Here is a 19,849-nt window from a genome sequence, read left to right on the forward strand (position 1 = left end):
GAGTACGTGAGAAACCTTGCAGGCAGCTGACGCATACCAGCATTTCAGGGATTCAGATTCATTTGGGCATCAACACCAGCCTTGAGAGCCGAGATCATCGTGCAGACTGGGTATAGATTACGGACGAGGCTCTCATGCATTCATGTGAGGAGGGCACGTGATGGATGGATCCTGTGATCGGAACCCGGAGCCTCGGCTGCGCCGGTGGGCCAGCCAACCTGCTCCTCGGGATTGGCGCGCCGCATCTTGACAGCCGGTTGTGCTTTTTGCTGCTTCTTCCCATCCACACTCTTTTGTCCTTTCTAGTAATAATGTTACTCAGCACAAATTTCCAACACGGCACATGCATGTACTCACAAACCCTTACTGCAAACGAGCTACTGTTAGTACTCTGATCTGCGCATTTAGAACGTAAACGAAGCACACCAAGATCCGGCCGGGTTACATTTTAAATAAATAAACCGGAAGAATCTCACGTGATCACCTTTGCATTATTGCATAGGCTATGGGATTACGTGAACCATCGTCACTCTCATTCGGTATTATCTTTGTTGCACCCTATTTTTTTAAAACTTTCTGCAATGATGTTGACATGTTGTTGATACTACGATAGTACGATCGATCAACGATGTGTATGTGCATATCACCGGGGAGAGAAATAAAGAAACCGATGAACATATCTTTGAACGCTGGGATCATTGGTTACCTACTTGAATTGCAAGGTTTATATAAATTAAAAATAAGTCTATTTTTTAACCTCCAATTGGCACGAAAGTACAAGCCCCCCAACCTAGAATACCAGATATCCTATAACCCGCACTAGCGAAACCGAACGAATGACACCCTCGCAGCAATTCCACTCCGGTTTTGGAATACGTCATCCATCCAGTGTGGCACACTTGCCAACTCAGCACCTAGGTCCTAAAAAGCCCGTGACTCGGCTTCTCTCTCTCTCTCTCTCTCTCTCTCTCTCCCCCCCCCCCCCCCCTAGAATTTTCCCATTACCCATCTGAAGCTCTAGATCTGCAGCGGTCCGAGAGGCAAAGGAAGCGACAATGCAATGACATCTTCGTCGATGCCCCAGGGACAGGGCCGGAGAACTGATGCTAGAGTACACCTGAAGGGCGTACGAGGTTAGTGCATTACACCCCTGATTTGCTCTGGTTCATATGTGTAGTTCTAGGGTTAGGAAGAGTAAAACATTGAGCCTTTATGTGATGCAGCGAGGTAGATAGGTAGTTTAAGCACCAATTAGGATGGATTGCAATTGTTTATGCTTAGGGATTCGATAGCTGCAATTGTTTATGGTTAGGGACCCAGCGAGTTCGCGGTTTAGTGAGCATTGTGAACTAGACGCTGACCTTTTGCAATTGTTTATTAGGAGTAGAGCCGTTGTTTACTACTTTTTCTTTTGATTTGCAACCATAGCAACAATATGGATGTTCTTGGGACACTTAATGTGAGATTTTATTTCAACGGGGAGTTCATACATAATGGTAAGAAGTTGCATTATTGTGGTGGAAATGAGGGAATATCTTACAATGAAAGGCACAAAGTGTCACTGCTAGAAGTGGTTGGACACTTGAAGGACCATTGCATGGTTTTAGATGGCTTCTTGTTGCACTAGCTATTCCCTTGGAAGGATCTTGCCACTGGACTTCAAGTTTTGTGGGATGACAAGACATGCCTGCACATGTCAAATTGCACTGATGAGGGATGTGTTGCATACATATACATTGAGGCCCCAGGTGTAGTACAACAATCAGATTATGAGGATAGTGACTATGAGGATGATATGGCTGCAGACATCGAAGGTGATGATGAAGATTTAGATATCGAAGCTGATGATGAAGATTTCGACTTGGGAGCTGGTGCAATGACAGAGGTGGTAACATGCAGGGAACTTAGAGAGAAAGTAGAGAAGCAAATCCAGTTATTGAAAGAATTCTACAGCCCTAGCAAGAAAAGGGATACTCCTGTGGAGGAAGGTATGAAACAAGTTAGGCTGTTTTCAGGGAAGGAATTCTATAGGAGCCCTAGAAAAGTGAGTAGTAGCAAGGGGACATACACCAAGGGCAAGGTAATTGTGCAGGATCCAGTTCAACTAATTGGAGTGGATGAGTCTGATAGTGATTACTTGCATGGAGATAGCTGCACATCAGAGGATGATGAAGAAGCAAGGGGAATTTTGAAAAAGAAATCAAGGAATTCAAGAAGAAATTGAAGTCAGGTCAAGTGATACGGTTGGATGATGTGTTTGTTGAGGGCCCTGAAACTCAGACAGGTGACTCCAAGGTCATAGATCTTGAAGATAATGGTAATGCTACACCATATGATGATACTAGTGATGATGAGTTTTCAATAGAGGAGGTGGGAGGAAGTGATGCAGAACTGGTCAGAAAGGATAGCAAGCATCCAAGGTTCAATAAAAAGGATCCAGTTCCAAAGTTTTCCTTGGGATAAAATTCAATGGGAAGAAGCAGTTCAAGAAGGCAATAATCAAATATTCTTTGGCTAAGAGGAGGGTGATCAAGTTCATCGTGAGGGTGACAGGGTTAGAGCTAAATGTGACTAGGTGAATTGTCCCTAGGTATGTCTACTTTCCAATAACTCCACAACAAGTAGCTAGCACATAGCAAGCTTTACTGATGTGTACCAATGTCCACCTAGAAGGGACAACAGGTTGGTGACTGCACCAAGAATTGCTAAGAAGTATGAAAAGATGATAAGAGCCAACCCAACTTGGAGCCTGCAGAGCATGAAGACCAATGTGCAAAAAGATATGTTTGCTGATGTCTGTCTTGCCAAATTGAAGAGAGCAAAATCTATGGTCATCCAAAGGATGTTAAATGCTCATAAGGGTCAGTATCAGAGGTTGTTTGACTACCAGCTTGAGCTGTTGAGGAGTACCCCAAGTAGCACAATTATAGTTATAGTTGATAATCATCCAGTGCAACCTATGTTTGAAAGGGTGTACATTTTCCTTGATGCTTGTAAGAAAGGATTTATGGCTAGATGTAGGGAAGTGGTTGTGTTGGATGGTTGTTTCTTCATAGGTGAAACAAATGGAGAGCTCTTGTGTGCTCTGGGTAGGGATGCAAACAATCAGATGTATCCACTTGCCTGGGTAGTAGTAGAGAATGGGACCATTCTGACATGGGATTGGTTCTTTGACTTACTGTGCAAGGACATAAAAGTTAATGATGGAAGTGGCTAGGTTTTCATTTTTGACCAACAAAAGGTAAGATATATGAGCAGTGTCAACCCTTCTTCTGTGGTATCCCTTATGTGCTAACCCTTCTTCTCTAAACATGATTGCAGGGACTTCTGGCAGCTATGAAAAAGTAGGCTCTAGAAGCTAAGTGTAGGAACTGTGCAAGAGACATCTATCCTAACTGGAGGAAGACATTCAAAAGCAAAGAGTGGCCAAAGAAATTCAGTAGGTGTGCCAAGGCTCCATGCACAACTCTGTTCAATCTGGCAAGAGCAAAACTAGCACAAGAAACAAGAGGAGCATAAGCCTTGATAAACACTAATCCTCACCACTGGAGTAGGTCCTGATTCAGGTTAGGGTCAAACTATGATTCAGTTGACAATATCATGTGCGAGTCTTTCAACAAATGGATTGTAGAGGCCAAGTTCTTTCCTATCATTTCTATGAGATCATGTGATGAAAAATTGGTTTGATTGATGGAATTGGCACTGCAAAGTGCTTTAACATAATGACATTTGATTGATGTTCATGAGTTTCTAAGATATACTTGGATAGCATAATTGGTTTGATGCACTATCATTAGTTGGGTATGCTTATGTTAGCGTGTTGGTTTACTTAGAGTTTGCGTGGTGTTGTGTGTTGTGTGAACTGATCTTGAGTCAAGTCAGGAAGGACTTGTGCTTATACTCGATTGTTATTCGATTCATGTGCAGGTGTTACTCGAAGGCGAATGTGGTCGATGACGGATTGACAAACTAAGTTCAGGGAGGAACTGAGATTCGACGGCTAGGTTCAGGATGAACTGAGGTCGTGGTGATCGAGAATGTCATGCGGGACGTTTGAGTTGAGAGAACAATGCATATGGAGACAAGGCTTCGCGATGGACGCAGGAGGTGATCTGATCGTGAGAGGATGTGAAGACTAATTCGTGTTCAAGTCAGAGCAGGCACGAGGGAGTCATGTGGTGGTTGGACTTAAGACAAGAGTTAGTGTCAGAGACGAACTCTGAGTTGGTTATGTATATGCATGTATGCATGGGAGATGTGCATGTATGATTACGTAAGAGTTGTTGGCTAAATAGCTTAATTAGTATAAGTTGCTTGTCCTCTTGTGATTAGAAGAGAATAGAGACTAGATTGAATACGATAGGGAGTTGTAGTTCGACTCGGTCACGTCTGTGCATATGGCTACCCTATAAATAGAGAGCGTAGAATAGGATAGAGAAACTTGAGAGAGAGATATTTTGGGATTTCGTGCAAATACTTATTGGATGCTTTGGAGTGGCATCTTGTAAACTCATCTATGCAATGAAAATCAAGTTTCGTAAGTTGATGAGTTGCTGATTCGGAATTCTCTCTCTGTTCTATATTCTGCATCCTCAGTTTTGGTTTTCAATTAATTTCATATTTCTATGAAGTTTCATCTTGGTTTAATCCATCCAAAACCATGTTAGAATATCTAGTGTTTTATCTGAGAAAATTTTAAGTGGATTTGGTTTGTTCTCGAGTAGCTTTTTGTCAACTCGACTAGGTTTTGATCTACTCGATTCTGATTAACACAGTCTGATTCAACCAGAATAACTTTTGATCCACGTATCCGATTTACTCGATACTTGTAGGTTTAGTTTCGTATTTGAATATAGTTTCTGCTGACCAAAAATGAGAGCAATCTGACCAATAAATCTTTCTCTACATTATTTTTACTAGAGCTTGTACAATCTGTTTCGAGTGGAATACCGAGTATAGATCAAGTTTCGATTTTGGTGAGTTAATCTTTGAATTTGGTTTCCGTAAAGAAGCAGCTAGGAGAGTTACAAGAGAAAGGATATATAAGACCTAGCTCATCCCCATGGAGATCGCCTGTCTTGTTTGTGAAGAAGAAAGATGCGGTCTTAGGATGTGTGTAGACTACCGAGCCATAAATGAAGTAACAATAAAGAATAAATACCCACTGCCCAGGATCGATGACCACTTCGATCAACTTCAAGGAGCCAAGTTCTTCTCTAAGATTGACTTGAGATCAGGGTATTACCAGCTGAAGGTTCGAGAAAGTGACATACCTAAAACAACCTTTGTAACCCGGTATGGACAATACGAGTTCACAGTAATGTCCTTTGGATTAACCAATGCTCCTGCTTACTTTATGAGTTTAATGAATAAGGTATTTATGGAGGAGTTAGATAAGTTTGTCGTAGTCTTCATTGACGATATACTCATCTACTCTCAGAGTGCTAAAGAGAACGAACAACACATAAGAATAGCCTTGGAAAGGTTAAGAGCCCATGAGCTTTATGCCAAATTTAACAAGTGTGAATTTTGGCTAAAGAAAGTTGCTTTTCTTGGACACGTCATAACGAAAGGAGGAGTAGCCATGGATCCTAGTAAAGTTAAAGCAGTCGTGGATTGGAAACCGCCGACTAACGTAACACAAAACAGAAGTTTTCTTGGATTGACAGGATACTATCGGAGGTTCATAGAAGGATTCTCAAAAATAGCAAAACCTATGATTGAACTGACCCAAAGGAAAAACCCTTCCAGTGGACCAAGGCTTGTGAGAAGAGCTTTCAAGAGCTAAAGGATAGATTAATCATAGCCCCAATGCTAACCTTGCCAGATATTCACAAGGACTTCACGGTATTCTGTGATGCCTCTAGGCAAGGATTAGGATATGTCCTAATGCAAGATGGTAAGATAGTTGCCTACGCATCCAGACAGCTGAAAGAGCATGAGAAGAATTATCCGACCCATGATTTGGAACTAGCAGCCGTAGTGCATGCCCTTAAGCTCCGGTGATACTATTTAATTGGAAATAAGTGTGAGATATTCACGGATCACAAGAGTCTAAAGTATATTTTCACCCAACCAAACTTAAACCTAAGACAAAAAAGATAGTTAGAATTGATTAAGGACTATAATCTAGAAATCCAGTATCATCTGGGCAAGGCCAATGTCGTAGCAGATGCCCTTAGCAAGAAGGCTCATTGCTACAACCTAAAAATTCAGAAACAGAGGCCATAGCTACTTGAGGAAATTCAACGACTAAACCTCCAAATAGTTAATGAAGGTTGTGTCAATACCTTGATGATCCAACCTACCTTAGAAGGCCAACTCTGAAAAGCTCAAGAAGAAGATGAAGAGCTACAGAAGATCAAGGTCCAAACTGGAGAAGGCAAGGCACATGAATTCCCAGTGGATGACCAAGGAACTTTATGGTACATGGATATGATCTGTGTTCCTAAGAAAGAAGAGTTTAGGAAACTCATTATGGACGAAGCCCATAACTCTGCCTATTCGATCCACCCCGGGTCGACAAAGATGTTCCTATACTTAAATGAGAAATACTGGTGGTCAGGAATGAAGAAGGACATAGCTAGATTTGCCGCATACTGTGACATATGCCAGAGAGTTAAGGCAGAACATCAGAAACCAGCAGGATTATTGCAATCACTCCCTATCCCAGTTTGGAAGTGGGATGAAATCGGAATGGACTTTGTTGTGGGATTACCCCGTACTCAGAGAGGACATGATTTCATATGGGTCATAGTAGACCGTCTGACCAAGGTAGCTCATTTTATACCAGTAAGAATAACTTATGGAGGAGACAAGCTAGCACAGTTGTATGTGGACAATATCCTCAAGCTTCATTGTGTCCCAAGTAGAATTGTATCAGACCGCGGTCCTCAATTCACCGCAAGATTAAAATGATAGAAGTGTCTCGAGAAGATCAAAAGTGAAGTCGGAAGTCAAGCAAAGAGTGGCGAGCCAAGTGGCAGCGTTGGTGAGACACAGTGCAATGGCAAAAATGCAAGTAGGCAACGGCCGAATATGGTAACCTGATGAACAAGTTAGGCACCATGGAGAAGGCACTGAAAGCGGAGATCCATGATGGATGGAGAAGAAAAGTTACATGTGCTAAAATTTTCTTAGAGATACTCTGTAACTAAACCCTAGTTTGCCTTAACTTTCCTTTAACAAGTCTATAACATTTGAGAGTCACATTTGTAACCAAAGTTTTATTAGTATACAACTTGCTCATGACGAATCTCCAGAACAAAGACATCAGTCGATATTGCACTGTCGAGGATAAGCAATATTTCCCCACGCTTCCTATAGTTCAATCGCGACAATGCTAAATTGAAGGAAGCTGACAAGGTTTAGCGACATAGGTTCGATTCTCGATAGGATTTTTCCATCTATAGGTTTAAAAGGAAGATTGCGGGAGAAGGTTTAGCGGCATAGGTTCGATTTCTATTGGGATTTCTCCATCGACGAGTTTAAATTGGAGGTTATGGGAGGCATGACGGCTATCCATAGGTGACGGAGAACAACTAGATGAAGAGGGTCAGGCGAGGGTGATAATGATACTAGGCTAGCACATGAGTGGCCGGGGATGCAGGTCAGGCGAGGGTGATAATGATACTAGGCTAGCACATGAGTGGCCGGGGATGCATGAGCGAACAACATGAGAGGGACATGAGAGAAGAAACATCCTAAGTTGAAGACGAAGTTTCGCACGTTGTATGCCGAACAGATGGCCTAATGTGTCACCTCGAGGGAGTTCTGTTTTCCAGCATCTGGAAATTAGCATTTCCTTCTCTCTTTTTTTCCTTAAAAAATCATGCAGAATTCGTGCAAAGCTGCATTTGAAACAAGACCTATGATTGGGCCCCGCATGTCATTCTGACAAATCCCCAAGGCCTAAACCCTTCTCGCTGTCCCCCATTTGCAGTTTCCCCTTCTCTTCCCTCCCCTCGCCCAAATCCCACCGCCATTCTTGATTTCTTGAGCTCCGCCTCCCCAAATCCAATGTGATCACCAACGCGTCGCCATGCCTCCACTACGCTCCTCCGTCCCCTTCTTCTTTTTCCTCCTCCTCGCCGTCAGCCTCCCGCGCGCCGCGGCGCTGGCCAAGCACCGCCCCACCGCGTCCATCACCACCCCACCCTCCTCCTACGTCCGCATCTCGTGGGCGAGCAACCTCACGCTCCTGGGCTCCGCGTCCCTCCTCCCGGGCGCGGCCGCTGTCGCGCTCACCACCCCGTCCCGCGACGGCATCGGCGCCGGCCGCGCGCTCTTCTCGGAGCCCATCCGCCTCCTCCTACCCTCCGCCGCGCCCGCCTCCTTCTCCACCCGCTTCACCTTCCGCATCACGCCCGCGCCCACCTACGGCGACGGCCTCGCCTTCCTCCTCACCTCCTCTCGCACCTTCCTCGGAGCCTCCAACGGGTTCCTTGGCCTGTTCCCCTCCTCCTCCGCCTCCGACGAGGGTGAGGCCGACCTCCGCGGCGTCTCCACCGTCGCCATCGAGCTCGACACCCACCGCGATGTGGCCCTGCGCGACCCGAACGGCAACCACGTCGCGCTCGACGCGGGATCCATCTTCTCCGTCGCGTCCGCGAGCCCCGGCGTCGACCTCAAGGCCGGCGTGCCCATCACCGCCTGGGTGGAGTACCTCGCGCCGCGCCGCCGCCTCAGCGTGTGGCTCTCGTATTCGTCCTTCCGCCGCCCCGAGAAGCCGGCCCTCTCTGCTGACGTCGACCTCTCTGGCCTCCTGCGCACGTACATGTACGCCGGCTTCTCGGCGTCCAATGGCAACGGCGCTGCGCTTCATGTTATCGAACGCTGGACCTTCCGCACTTTCGGCTTCGCCAACTCATCCCAGGCTTCGCCACCGTCCGAGCCCCCGGTGCCGCCCAACAAACCACTGCCGTTTACAGGAAACCACCACAGCCGCCGCCACCTATTCTACAAGGTGCTCGGCGGAGTCCTTGGTGGCGTTGTGTTGCTGGTTCTTGTCATCGTCGGTTCTGTTGTTTGGCTCTCCAGGCCAATTCGCCACACAAGTAAAGAACCTGTGGTGCCGAGCGAGGACAAGCCTTATGGGACAATGTCTATGGAGGTGGTGCGGGCAGCAACGAAGAACTTTGACAGTGGCAATGTGATAGGCGTTGGGGGCTCTGGTGCCACTGTGTATGAGGGAGTGCTTCTGTCCGGGTCAAGGGTTGCTGTCAAACGGTTCCAGGCTATTTGGCCGTGCACGAAGGCATTTGTGAGTGAGCTTGCTGCCATGCTTAATTGCCCGCATCACCCCAATCTTGTGCGGCTTGCTGGGTGGTGCTGCAGTAAGGATGAGCTCGTGCTTGTTTATGAGTTCATGCCCAATGGAAATCTTGACTCTGCACTGCACACACCGGGTGGAGCAACACTTCCCTGGGAGGCACGGTTCAGGGCAGTGCTTGGTGTTGCATCCGCACTTGAATATCTGCATGATGAGTGTGATCGCCGGATTCTGCATCGTGATGTCAAGTCATCAAATGTGCTGCTCGACGGGGAGTTCAATGCCCGGCTTGGTGATTTTGGGCTTGCACGCCTGGTGAGCCATGGTGGGTTGCCACTGACAACACAGCCAGCAGGCACGCTGGGGTACCTTGCTCCAGAGTATGTGCATTCAGGTGTTGCAACAGAGAGGTCTGATGTTTACAGCTTTGGTGTGCTTGCTCTAGAGGTGGCCACTGGCCGGAGGCCTACAGAAAGGGGAGTCTCTGTTATTGACTGGGTATGGGTTCTCTGGGGTCGTCGGAGGCTTGTTGATGCAGCAGACCAGCGGCTTCAGGGACGATTTGTTGGAGAGGAGATGAGACGGGTTCTGCTTGTGGGTCTGTCTTGTGTGCATCCAGACTGTCGGAAGCGGCCTGGTATGCGAAGGGTAGTCAGGATGCTTGATGGGACTGCACCGTTGACATTGGTGCCAGATAAGAAGCCACCAGTTATGCTGCAGACACAAGTAAACCAAGCTTCATCAATGAACTCTGCAGATACTGTCAATACTGCATTCTACAGCTGTCGCTGAACATAAGTGTCAATAGGTTCGTAAACAACACCATTCTGAATCATATGTATCTGCATTGATATTTTGAACTCTTTTCAATGTTTTTTTCTGAAACATAAGGGTAAATATATGCTAATGTTGTGGTAGTTACATTATGTTGTTTGGAAACTATACTTCTTATGCACTGGTACTGAACCGAGATATCTGAGGAAGCTGTAGAAATTGTTGTTTTCTGGTGCAAAATCAATGAAGTGTTTTGTTATTTCTATTGGTTTCAGATGTCGCTTACTCGAAATTTCGAATTTCTTTGGTTAATTTTTGCATACCACATGATCTGCTTGATTTTGCCAGACAAAATTTGGCCATCTGTCATGGTATTTGCACATTGATCTGTTTGTGAACAGTCGCAAGGGAACAATAGCTCTGATGTTGATATATATGCAGCAAAACTGTCTTCCTATGTAGATTGTTAACACATGGTGTATCATGCATGCTTTTGTTGACTGGATTTTGTTTTACGGTGATTGAAAAATTACTGTTTGATTTTACCCTTCAGCTGGAGTTATTACAATTTTTAAACTATATTCAATTGGTCCTTTTGGAAACCATCGCTACCTTTGTTAAATAGTCATTCATGTATTTTATAACAGATAGAGAACTGAGAATTACACGATCACGTGAACTGATTATATTTTTATTCATCTATGAGAAAATTTTGAAATCAAGCAGTTGGGTGAAAAGTCAGGAGGGATTAAAATGGTTAAACGACATATTGAGGTTTTTACATAGCCATATTGTTGTTCATGAAGGATATATTGTTAGCTGCATGCTACCTGTCTTAACTACATCGTTATTTTGAAATTGCACACACAGTTTGAGTTATTGAAGATTGAGCCCTTATTTGTATTAGGTTTAATTAGAATGGATTTCACCTTAGTTAGATTCTTGTTGAATCTGTTATGACATGCGAAAAGTCAGCTCACGATATATACATGCAGGCTCCATACATTCGGTATTGAAGCTGAATTGGTTGTGACATTACTATGTTACTATCGTAAACATGTTACATGACATGGATGCCAGTCAATTGCTGTTCATTTCTCTTTTCATTTCTGGCCAATCTGTAGCTATGAATCAGACTTGATGCAAGATTAATGTGTTCTCATCAATATTTTAGTTTTAACACGTCTGCAGTTTATGCAGAAAGCTATAGAGACAGTGAAAAGGTTCTTTCAGATTGTTTAGAGACTATTTGTATGATTTGGGCTTTCATCTAAAGTTCATGGATAGGTTGATGCTTCTGCGGCACAAACATATGAACAAAATGGAGAGTTGTGCTACAGCCTACAGGGCACTCTGGTAAGGTGACCAGAATACGTTTCACTGGTGCCCAGCATTTCACTATATATGTACGCCAGTCTTCTGTAAAAAGGAAAGGCATTTCCTTTAAAATACTGAAGCTGAGTCGTTTGCCAAATTTCCTTATCGTTTCCATTTTTTTATCTTTGTTTTGCTAAGAAGTCGAAGGGTTATGCATTACTACTGCTTTCCAATGATCTTGTCCTGGGAAATTATAGACTACTTTCTCCGTAACATTGCAAATCTCTGTTGCTGAAGGTGGGTTACGTTGAACTCATTATTTTGCCTGAAATTCTCTGTTGCTCATATCAGTTAAAATCGGATCCTGTTACCTCTAGTATGTACCACCATGATATGCCTTTCTCGATTTGAGGTTTGCGAAGCACAATTTGAACATTTCTGCATCTGTTGTTACCATGAACTTGCATTTTCAGCCACGCCCAGTCGTTTGCAGTACTTGTTGCAGTTGCACTGTGTTAGCTTTTGGATCTGGCAATCAAAGGTTTCTGTCAAACGCATGATTATCAGAATGCATGTCTCCGCGTTGATTGTCGATCGAACGGCCCACGCGCACTTGTCATCCCTATTCAGAGGGTTGCCAAAGGATTGCCTGAAGAGGCCACTGCTTGCTCGAAGACACCAACCGAGGGAGACAAATCGACAAGGGAAGATGGAACATGGTAGAATCGGTGTACAATGCATTCATATTACGCTCTAAGCCTCCTCTCTCTGTACACGAGGAATTGTAGACAACGAGCGACATGACGACCGAGCATAGATTACATTTGGTTGGTTTGTTGAGGACAAGCAAGCCTGCTTCTCATTTTTGCCACGCACCGGCACCTATACATAATGCAACGACATGGAATTCAGGATTGATCAATGGCAGCTTCTCTCAGGAGTCAGGAGCCATGCTTGACGGAGCAAGCCACCACCTGCGCCCAGTGCCTCAGCCTTGTCTTGATCAGCTGAGGGTTGTCGCCTGCATCAAAGTTGAAAGGATGATCAATCATTCCATGGCGCTCTGCTCTCATTGATGAATGGCACTGCGCATGGTTTACCTGGAGTGAAGATCTTCCATTCATCGGCGCCGGAGGCGGCGGCTGGGCCGGCATGCGGGCTGCGAGGGCTCGGCATATCGGGTAGCGTGGACGACGACGACACCGCCGACAGTGTCGACGTGGGGCTCGCCGCCAGTGTCCTCAGCTTGGGGTCGGAGAGCTGCCGGTTCACGGCGAAGTAGAAGTCGAGGGCGGGGAGGGTGTCGCGGAGGTCGGCGCCGCCGGTCTCCTCGTCGAACCCGAACCCAAGCTCGAAGGAACCCCGCAGCTCGTCTAGGTCTTCGTCGGTCAGGCACCGCGCGCGCTCCGACGACCTCACCTGTCTGTCGACGGGGCTCTTGCCTTCTCTGTTTCGCTCCTCCTCCGTTGCGACGGACACCATGCTGCTCCGCCGCAGTATCTGCCGCCGGCGCTTCTCCCACTTGGCCTCCCTGGTGGTCTCCTTCATGGACAACTGCTTCGACAGCAGCCGCCGCCTGTTGTTGCTAAGGCCGGCGGCGACCGGGCGGTGGCTCCACGCCGGCGGGGATGCCTCCCTCTCGGCGACCACCTCCTGTACGTCATCCTTCTCCCTGTCCCTGTCCGATGACGAGGAGTAGACCTCGACGCGCAGCTGGTTCATCATCACCCGACGGTCATCGACGTTGTCCATCATGTGTCCGTTCGATCCTTGCCTACTTAAATCTACTACAGTATATATATGTGTGTATCCTCCTCCGATGAATGTGCAGCGTATAGATAAGCTATTGAAAATGTGAACGTAGCAGCTGCCGCCGTCGACCGGCGCACGGCAGCCGCGGCGTTCGGAGGAGGGAGGACGGCGTCGGAGCGGCGGGAGGAGGGTCTCTGACCTCCGGCTGTGCGTGGTGTCAAGGGGAGGAAAAGGACGGAGACCCTCCTCTCAGGAAATAGGGGCTCACCAACCACATCTCCTATGAAAAGCAAAGCGGCAGTGGCGAGACAGATGTCCATGCATGGACGAGCTTGCTGCAGGTAGCCTAGCTGGGTTGGCCGGCCGTAACGACGGGCGGCCGCGGAGATCAATCCCCACCGCTAGCTGCTCTCGCCTGCAGCTTGCCAAATTTAGCTCAACCATGCGTGGAGAACGGCAAAGAGCTACGAATAGTGGGTTCTCACTTTTTTCTTCCTCCTACTCCTCCTCTATGTCCAAAAATTAAAGAGGGTTTGGAACTCCCAGGTGCGTCCGGGTAGGAGCTCGAGTCCTCTCCGCCCACCGGTGGATCCGTCCTGGCTACGAGGACGTGTCGGGTCTGAGCGCGCATGCATGGTAGTGTGGTTTATCAGTATAATAATGCATATATATTTTTCATCATTAGTTTTTAACTTTTGGATGAACTGAGTGCATAAAACTCAATATGCAATCCGAAGCAAGAGACCTGACTACAATTTTCACAAATTAAAAACATAATTGATGCTTACTTTTAAGTACGTCCCACCATAAGATCGTGGGAGCTAAACGTTTGGGTTGAACAGAAAGGTGCATAAAGCTCGACAATATTTCACAAGCCACAATTACTCACTTTCAAAATCACGAACGTTAATTTGTGTTATAGGATCCATGTGCCAGTTTGACACTTTTTTAAAAAAACCACTAAGAAGTTTTTAATATCATTCAACTACATTTTTCGAGATTTTAGTCGAGCTTGGAGCCATCCAAACAATATCACTCGTGGCCCAGTTTTCATCATATCGATATTAACCAAACCATATCTCTCCATTAGCGATGATAATGTGGACTGGTTCCCAATCGACCAGTGGAAAATTCCCTTATTAGGCTTCGTTTGGGTGTACGGGTGCGATTTTCCAGTGTGGATTATGCGCCGCATGTTAACGTTTGGGAATCGGACATGAGAAGGTTGAAGAATTTCTGTGTTGCAGAGATTGGTGCACCAACAACAGGAGAAAAACAACAAAATCTTGAATTCTCACGGTTGACACATTTAATCGAACAAGTTTCATGCGTCGATGCTGCATTTGCTACACCAGCGAGCTGACCGTCCATGCCGCCGCCCATGGCCAGGCCACTCAATCGCCACCGGTACGCCGTCTCGTCGAGCATGAGGATGGCAGATCTGGGCCTCCCCGAGCGGCGTGGTCGGGCGAGGAGTGGACGACGGCGGCAGCACCGCAGCAATGACGAGGTGTTCACGCCACTGGCGGACGAGGCTGAGTCCATCGCGGATGGCGTTGCAGAGGTCAAACACCACGATGACGCAATCGAAGAAGTCGATGACGAGGCAGTTGAGCGGTGGGCGCACGACGGTGGCCCTGAAGCCCAATAGGAGGCGCGGAACTCCTCGAGGCAGAAGAGGAAGGAGTCGAGGCGACGCGTCCAAGCAAGGGAGAGGACGTCGAAGGAGGAGGCGGTCGTTGGCAGGTTGATGAGGAGGTCGTGGGGATAACTATTCCCTTGGAACAAAGTGGATTGGGTCGGAAAAATACAGTTCCACTGCTCATCCAAATGCATTTGTAGGCCGGGTTGGAAAATTCCATACCGGGGTGAAAACACACGTAGATCGGGCTGAGATCCTAGCCGATCCTGACGTATCACGAGGCCCGATCCACCATCATTGTACGGAGATAGGGACATGAGTTCCTTTCCTAGATATATATCCTAGATATGTGAGTAGTAAAACACATCGACAAGTCCAAACCATGGATATTTTGTCTTTAATATTACATATTTTTGGATAGTCTATCATATGAATCGTTTATTACTACGCTGTTTGTTTTCTGTATTAGGGATTCTAGGTGGCGAATGATTTTTCTGCCATCCCAGCCCATCAGTCTGCTCTGAATCAAATGTTCTAGTGCCAGTCGCTCGCCTTTCCTTTTTGTCGTTCTTCCACGTATCTTTTTTTATATAATGAAAACATACATATATGCACCTTACACTTACGCTACGCGTGCACGTCTATACGCAAATTAGGATAAAGGAGGCATAAGACCTCTACTACGCGGGAACCTGCAGTACTACTAAACATACCTTAACCTAATCTGAACTAATCCTAGATGCTATAACTACTAAGAAAAAACCTAGCAAACGCCCATATCAAGGCTTCACTCGAACACGGATAGGCTCAGGCGCACTTCGACATCATCTTTACCATCCGAGCTAGCACTCGGCTCTCCTTCCTCGTATCTGATGACATAAGCTCCACCTCCAGTAGCCTTTTGACTTCTCTCGTTCCCATCACTCTTGGCTACCTCTAATACCTCCCATTACCCTCATCCAAATCAGTGGTCGACGGTGCCATCGCCACTTTGTTGCTTCAGCCACTCACCATCATGCTATATAATAGGTGCTCCTTTGTCCTGTAAAATATGGCACTCGATGAACCCTGACAAGGCTCATTGGAGAAGGAGATGTAGGTGGTGGTGCATTGATTCAATCCCATCCAACGGTGAGATGTATGACTAAAATAAAAAAAGATTTGATTGCCTATTGTACCTATAGCAAACCCGATGGTTATTTTTTTTCTTGGAAATGGTAACACCGATCGAGGTTTCAGGGAGCTTCCACACTCGATTTTTGCTCCTCCACGTCTCACGCGATCTGTGTTCGAGGGAGCTTCTTCCTCCTCTCTGGCGAGTTAGGGTTGTGGTTTTGGTTCGGAAGGTGGGTTCACCCGTTGACAGCAAGCTTTGAGGGATGTGGCCGCTACGACAGGTCAACTGACGGTGTTGGTGGGGTGGCGTGTGTGTTGTCAGCCAGGGCGAGGGAGGATGGTCAGTGAACTAGGGTCAGGGCAGGGGATGACGATGACGATGGCTGCAAACAGGGTTGAGGCGACACGACTGACACTACAAGATAGGGCCTCACCAGAGCATCAAACGGTAGGATGGTGGCGTAGCCGTGCAGGTCACGATAGGCTGAAGATGACCCATAGCCGTCGGCCACCAAAATAATTGAGTGTTCGGTAGACCAACCCTTCTTTTGAGATGGATCCCTCTGGTTGTTGGAAGGAAGGACGACGTATGCGGCACACCTATGTCATGGGCCAGTGAGCAACTTGCTGTGGGAAACCATCCATGTATTTTAATTAATCATTACGTAGATCATTTACACAATCATGGCTACAACGGTTAAACAGAATACCATCATGATAGTCCTAACTTGTGTTTTGTGCTCAAGATCAGAACACACACCTTTTCAACATAGGTTATCATAACAAAGCTTAAGAAAGAGTGAGCAATTAAAAATATATTACAAGTTTTTAAATTATTACAATTTACAACAAAGAAGAACTAGGAGGATGAGAACATTTCATCTCCTAATCAAAACTACAAACTACGCAACGGAAGAATTAACATCTATGAATAATAAAAAATGGGTAGCACCATTTGCCCTGATGTGCCATCCCAAAGCACTGCAACTCAAGTAGCTAGCACTACTCATTTTTGCCACCTACATCGGCGGACGTGAAGTAGCCAAATACTACCTTCTCCTTGTCAGTAGCACCTAAAAGAGCAATGTGAGTACAAAGGTACTCACAACACTTAATCCATAATGGGTACATATAAATAACCCGACTCCAAGAATTTTGTATTTGAATATTTGCAAGGATTGGCAATAAGGTTAAGTGAATTCATATGCGAAAGCAACTTTGACACTGAGAAACTAAGTTGAAATGTTCATTGGTTTTCTTGTGATGAGTGATTGACATTGTCATTTATTTGGTTTGATGATCTTCAATTTTGCATGAGCTTTGATGTTTTTTGAATTAATTAGAGATTTTATTTGAGCATATTGATTATGGACTAATTGGAATTGGAATTGGAGATGGAGATATGTGTTTGCTTGTCTCATGGAGTGCAGGTGATGGATGCAACTTGGTGGTCGACGGCGGGATGATCGGGGCCAAGCAGAGTGCTTGGTGCCGGACGATCAAGGAGGCCGGACGGAGTCAAGAGTGATTCTAGCTGAACACGTGGAGGTCAAGCAAAGCATTGGAGACGGATGGAGATAGCGTGCTGACAAAGTCAAGTGAAGGAAATGCCGGTGCAAGTGACAAGGCGACCCGAAGGATCGGGAGCGGGAGATACTTGCCGGCGGTCAGGATCGCATGACGAGTACACCTGTCAACATCGAAGCACTTGCTTATGGTGTAAGCAAGGCGGTGAGTCATGCTTTGAGAAGCGTGCATGCGGTTTCGCGGTTTGTCCTCAAAACCGTGGGAGGACTGGAGGAGTATGTGGCACCATCGCGAAGTTTGCGTTGAAGCAAAACTCAGTCGTGAAGGCACTGCAGCCATCCGATGGATGGAGAAAAAATGGACCAAAATACCCTTGATGGTAGGTAAGAGTGTACTACAAGAGAGGGGTATTTTAGGAAAAAGTTAGGAAACTTAAGGGCCAACTTTTCTATGCCTATAAATAGAGGGGTAGGGCTAGAGAGAGCTTTGAACCAGCCACTTGAGCCCCCTTGTGCCGCCTATTTCAGAGCCTTAGAGCTAGGATTATAGAGGAGATAAGGATGAGTGCTTAGCCTATGTAATAGGTGAGAGTTTTGAGAGATAAATCTTTGTAATTCGCCTAAAATAGGGCTGACCTCTTTGAGTAATGAAGTTTATATTTTTGCATATGCTTGAATTTCCCTTTTTCTAGTTTTCCTCTATTGGTTCCCTTGCAAGTTTGCAAGTTTTCGGTTTTTGGTTTTGATTTTCGTTTTGGTTTTTGGGCTAAAATTTTAGCACCTTGTGAGGTCATTCTTCTTGTTGCTAGAAGCATAAAATCTCACATACGAGTGTATGCTCATGGGTCTTGAGTACCCTTGCCTCTAGATCATCAACTTGGAGAGATTCTTTACTTGGTGATCTTTTCTTTGAGCTGCAGTTTTTCACCTTTGCAGGGTTATTTTTCTTGATGCTAGTGGCTTAAACACTCACATACTTATGTATTTGAGTGGGTCTTGAGTCCCCTTGCCACTATACTATTATCTTGGAGGATAACCTTGTCCGGTGTCCATCTTCTGTAGTTTCTTTGAAAGTTACGAGTTTTTGTGCACAAAGACACATGGAATGATCATGAATGGAACCTATGGTTTATATTCCATCTGTGGAGTCATGTTGCTATGGAACTTGTCTTCTTGCTTTGTCTCTCTAATTCTTTTGCTTTCGCTTGAGCATTTTGAGGTGCGTTGGGTGAGAAATCAGAAAAGACCATCTATTTCGAAAGAAATTTGTTAAGGCACCTATTCACCCCCTCTAATTGCCATTCTTGTTCCTACAAACACAATATGTGAGTATCTACACTTAACCAAATATTCCTTTTTATTATGTATCCATCAACATGAACATATATGTAACTGGAACCAATAGTAATTCATCACCGAACATCTCAATCCATTTTCCACATACCATATCACATCATCTCACATTCGTGATTCTACGACTGATGCAGATGGACAGAAACATACTCATAACCGAGAGAGTGACAATTAAAATTGATTTTACACCTTGTAGGGGGTACAACTTTACCCACACGACTCGGATCCATCCTCTTAGCGCCCGAGACAACCTATCTCATACCGGAACTACCCACTTGCATATGCCCCTATGGCACCGGGGTTACCGCGAACGTGTCCTAGACACCTCCGGCTCCCTACCACCTTGCTTCTTTTTTCCTTTTTTTCTTACGCGTCATAGGGCCGCAAGGCAAGTGTCAGCGCGGTGTGCGATAATCAGTTTATCTTACCATTAGATTGACATATGGTTAGTACGGGAAGTACTAAAGCCAATGGCACTGACGTACGATGCTTAAACAATGTAAGTGGTCTATGACATCCGGGTTCCTCTCCCGACCTACCCCTAGCACCGCTCACATCTCGCATCATCCTCATAACTCATCCATCCTAGTATCATTATTATTATCACTGTGAACAATAATTAAACATATAGCTCGCGAATGATGGAATATTCCACCGCTCGACTTCTACCGAAGACCTATGTATTACTAAGCATCTCGTATCAATTTTAAGTAAGACATTTTCATGATTATACCTAGGCTACAAGGATAGAGATCATCAATACAAGATAGGGATAAATGCAACAATTAGGTATTACCTGGTTTCTCGACATCAACTAACTCAACATGCATAACATACATAGAGCATAATTTATCCATTTAGACTCATATGATCCAAAGTAGTAGATAGAGTATGCTTAGATGTTTGCCTTGCTGCTCCGACGCTTACCTGACGCTACCTATGCAGCACTTACAAAACTCCGGATGTTCGGCGTTGCCTGCGCTCACTCGAACCGCCAGCACGACACTCTCTAAATAAACCAAGAATGCATCACATAAATAAATAAATGACAGAAAAGTGTGCACACACCTGATTTTAACCAACAAAATCAAATATGAA

The 19,849-nt window shown here is 45.6% G+C and overlaps 2 protein-coding genes across 4 annotated transcripts; one reads left to right on the forward strand and one right to left on the reverse strand.

The window, feature by feature from the left end:
• The first annotated feature begins 7,831 nt into the window (after nucleotides 1–7,831).
• LOC133922153 (L-type lectin-domain containing receptor kinase S.7-like) lies at nucleotides 7,832–11,683 on the forward strand. 3 transcript variants are annotated; one of them, XM_062367356.1, is made up of 2 exons: nucleotides 7,832–10,079; nucleotides 11,237–11,683. In XM_062367356.1, exon 1 carries the CDS (start codon nucleotides 8,042–8,044, stop codon nucleotides 10,061–10,063), a length of 2,022 nt encoding a protein of 673 aa, XP_062223340.1. In that variant the 5' UTR covers nucleotides 7,832–8,041; the 3' UTR covers nucleotides 10,064–10,079; nucleotides 11,237–11,683. The 3 variants fall into 3 exon arrangements, with proteins under 3 accessions (XP_062223340.1, XP_062223339.1, XP_062223341.1); XM_062367355.1 differs by having other exon boundaries at nucleotides 11,246–11,683; XM_062367357.1 differs by lacking the exon at nucleotides 11,237–11,683 and adding an exon at nucleotides 11,041–11,196.
• A 491-nt stretch (nucleotides 11,684–12,174) lies between these two features.
• Nucleotides 12,175–13,117, reverse strand: LOC133920558 (uncharacterized). The gene is made up of 2 exons (XM_062365166.1): nucleotides 12,463–13,117; nucleotides 12,175–12,383 (listed from the first exon to the last, which is right to left on the reverse strand). Exons 1-2 carry the CDS (start codon nucleotides 13,115–13,117, stop codon nucleotides 12,304–12,306), a joined length of 735 nt encoding a protein of 244 aa, XP_062221150.1. The 3' UTR covers nucleotides 12,175–12,303.
• Nucleotides 13,118–19,849: the final 6,732 nt, after the last annotated feature.

The sequence above is a fragment of the Phragmites australis genome, chromosome 6 (genome assembly GCF_958298935.1).
Source record: "Phragmites australis chromosome 6, lpPhrAust1.1, whole genome shotgun sequence".
Classification (NCBI taxonomy): Eukaryota; Viridiplantae; Streptophyta; class Magnoliopsida; order Poales; family Poaceae; genus Phragmites; species Phragmites australis.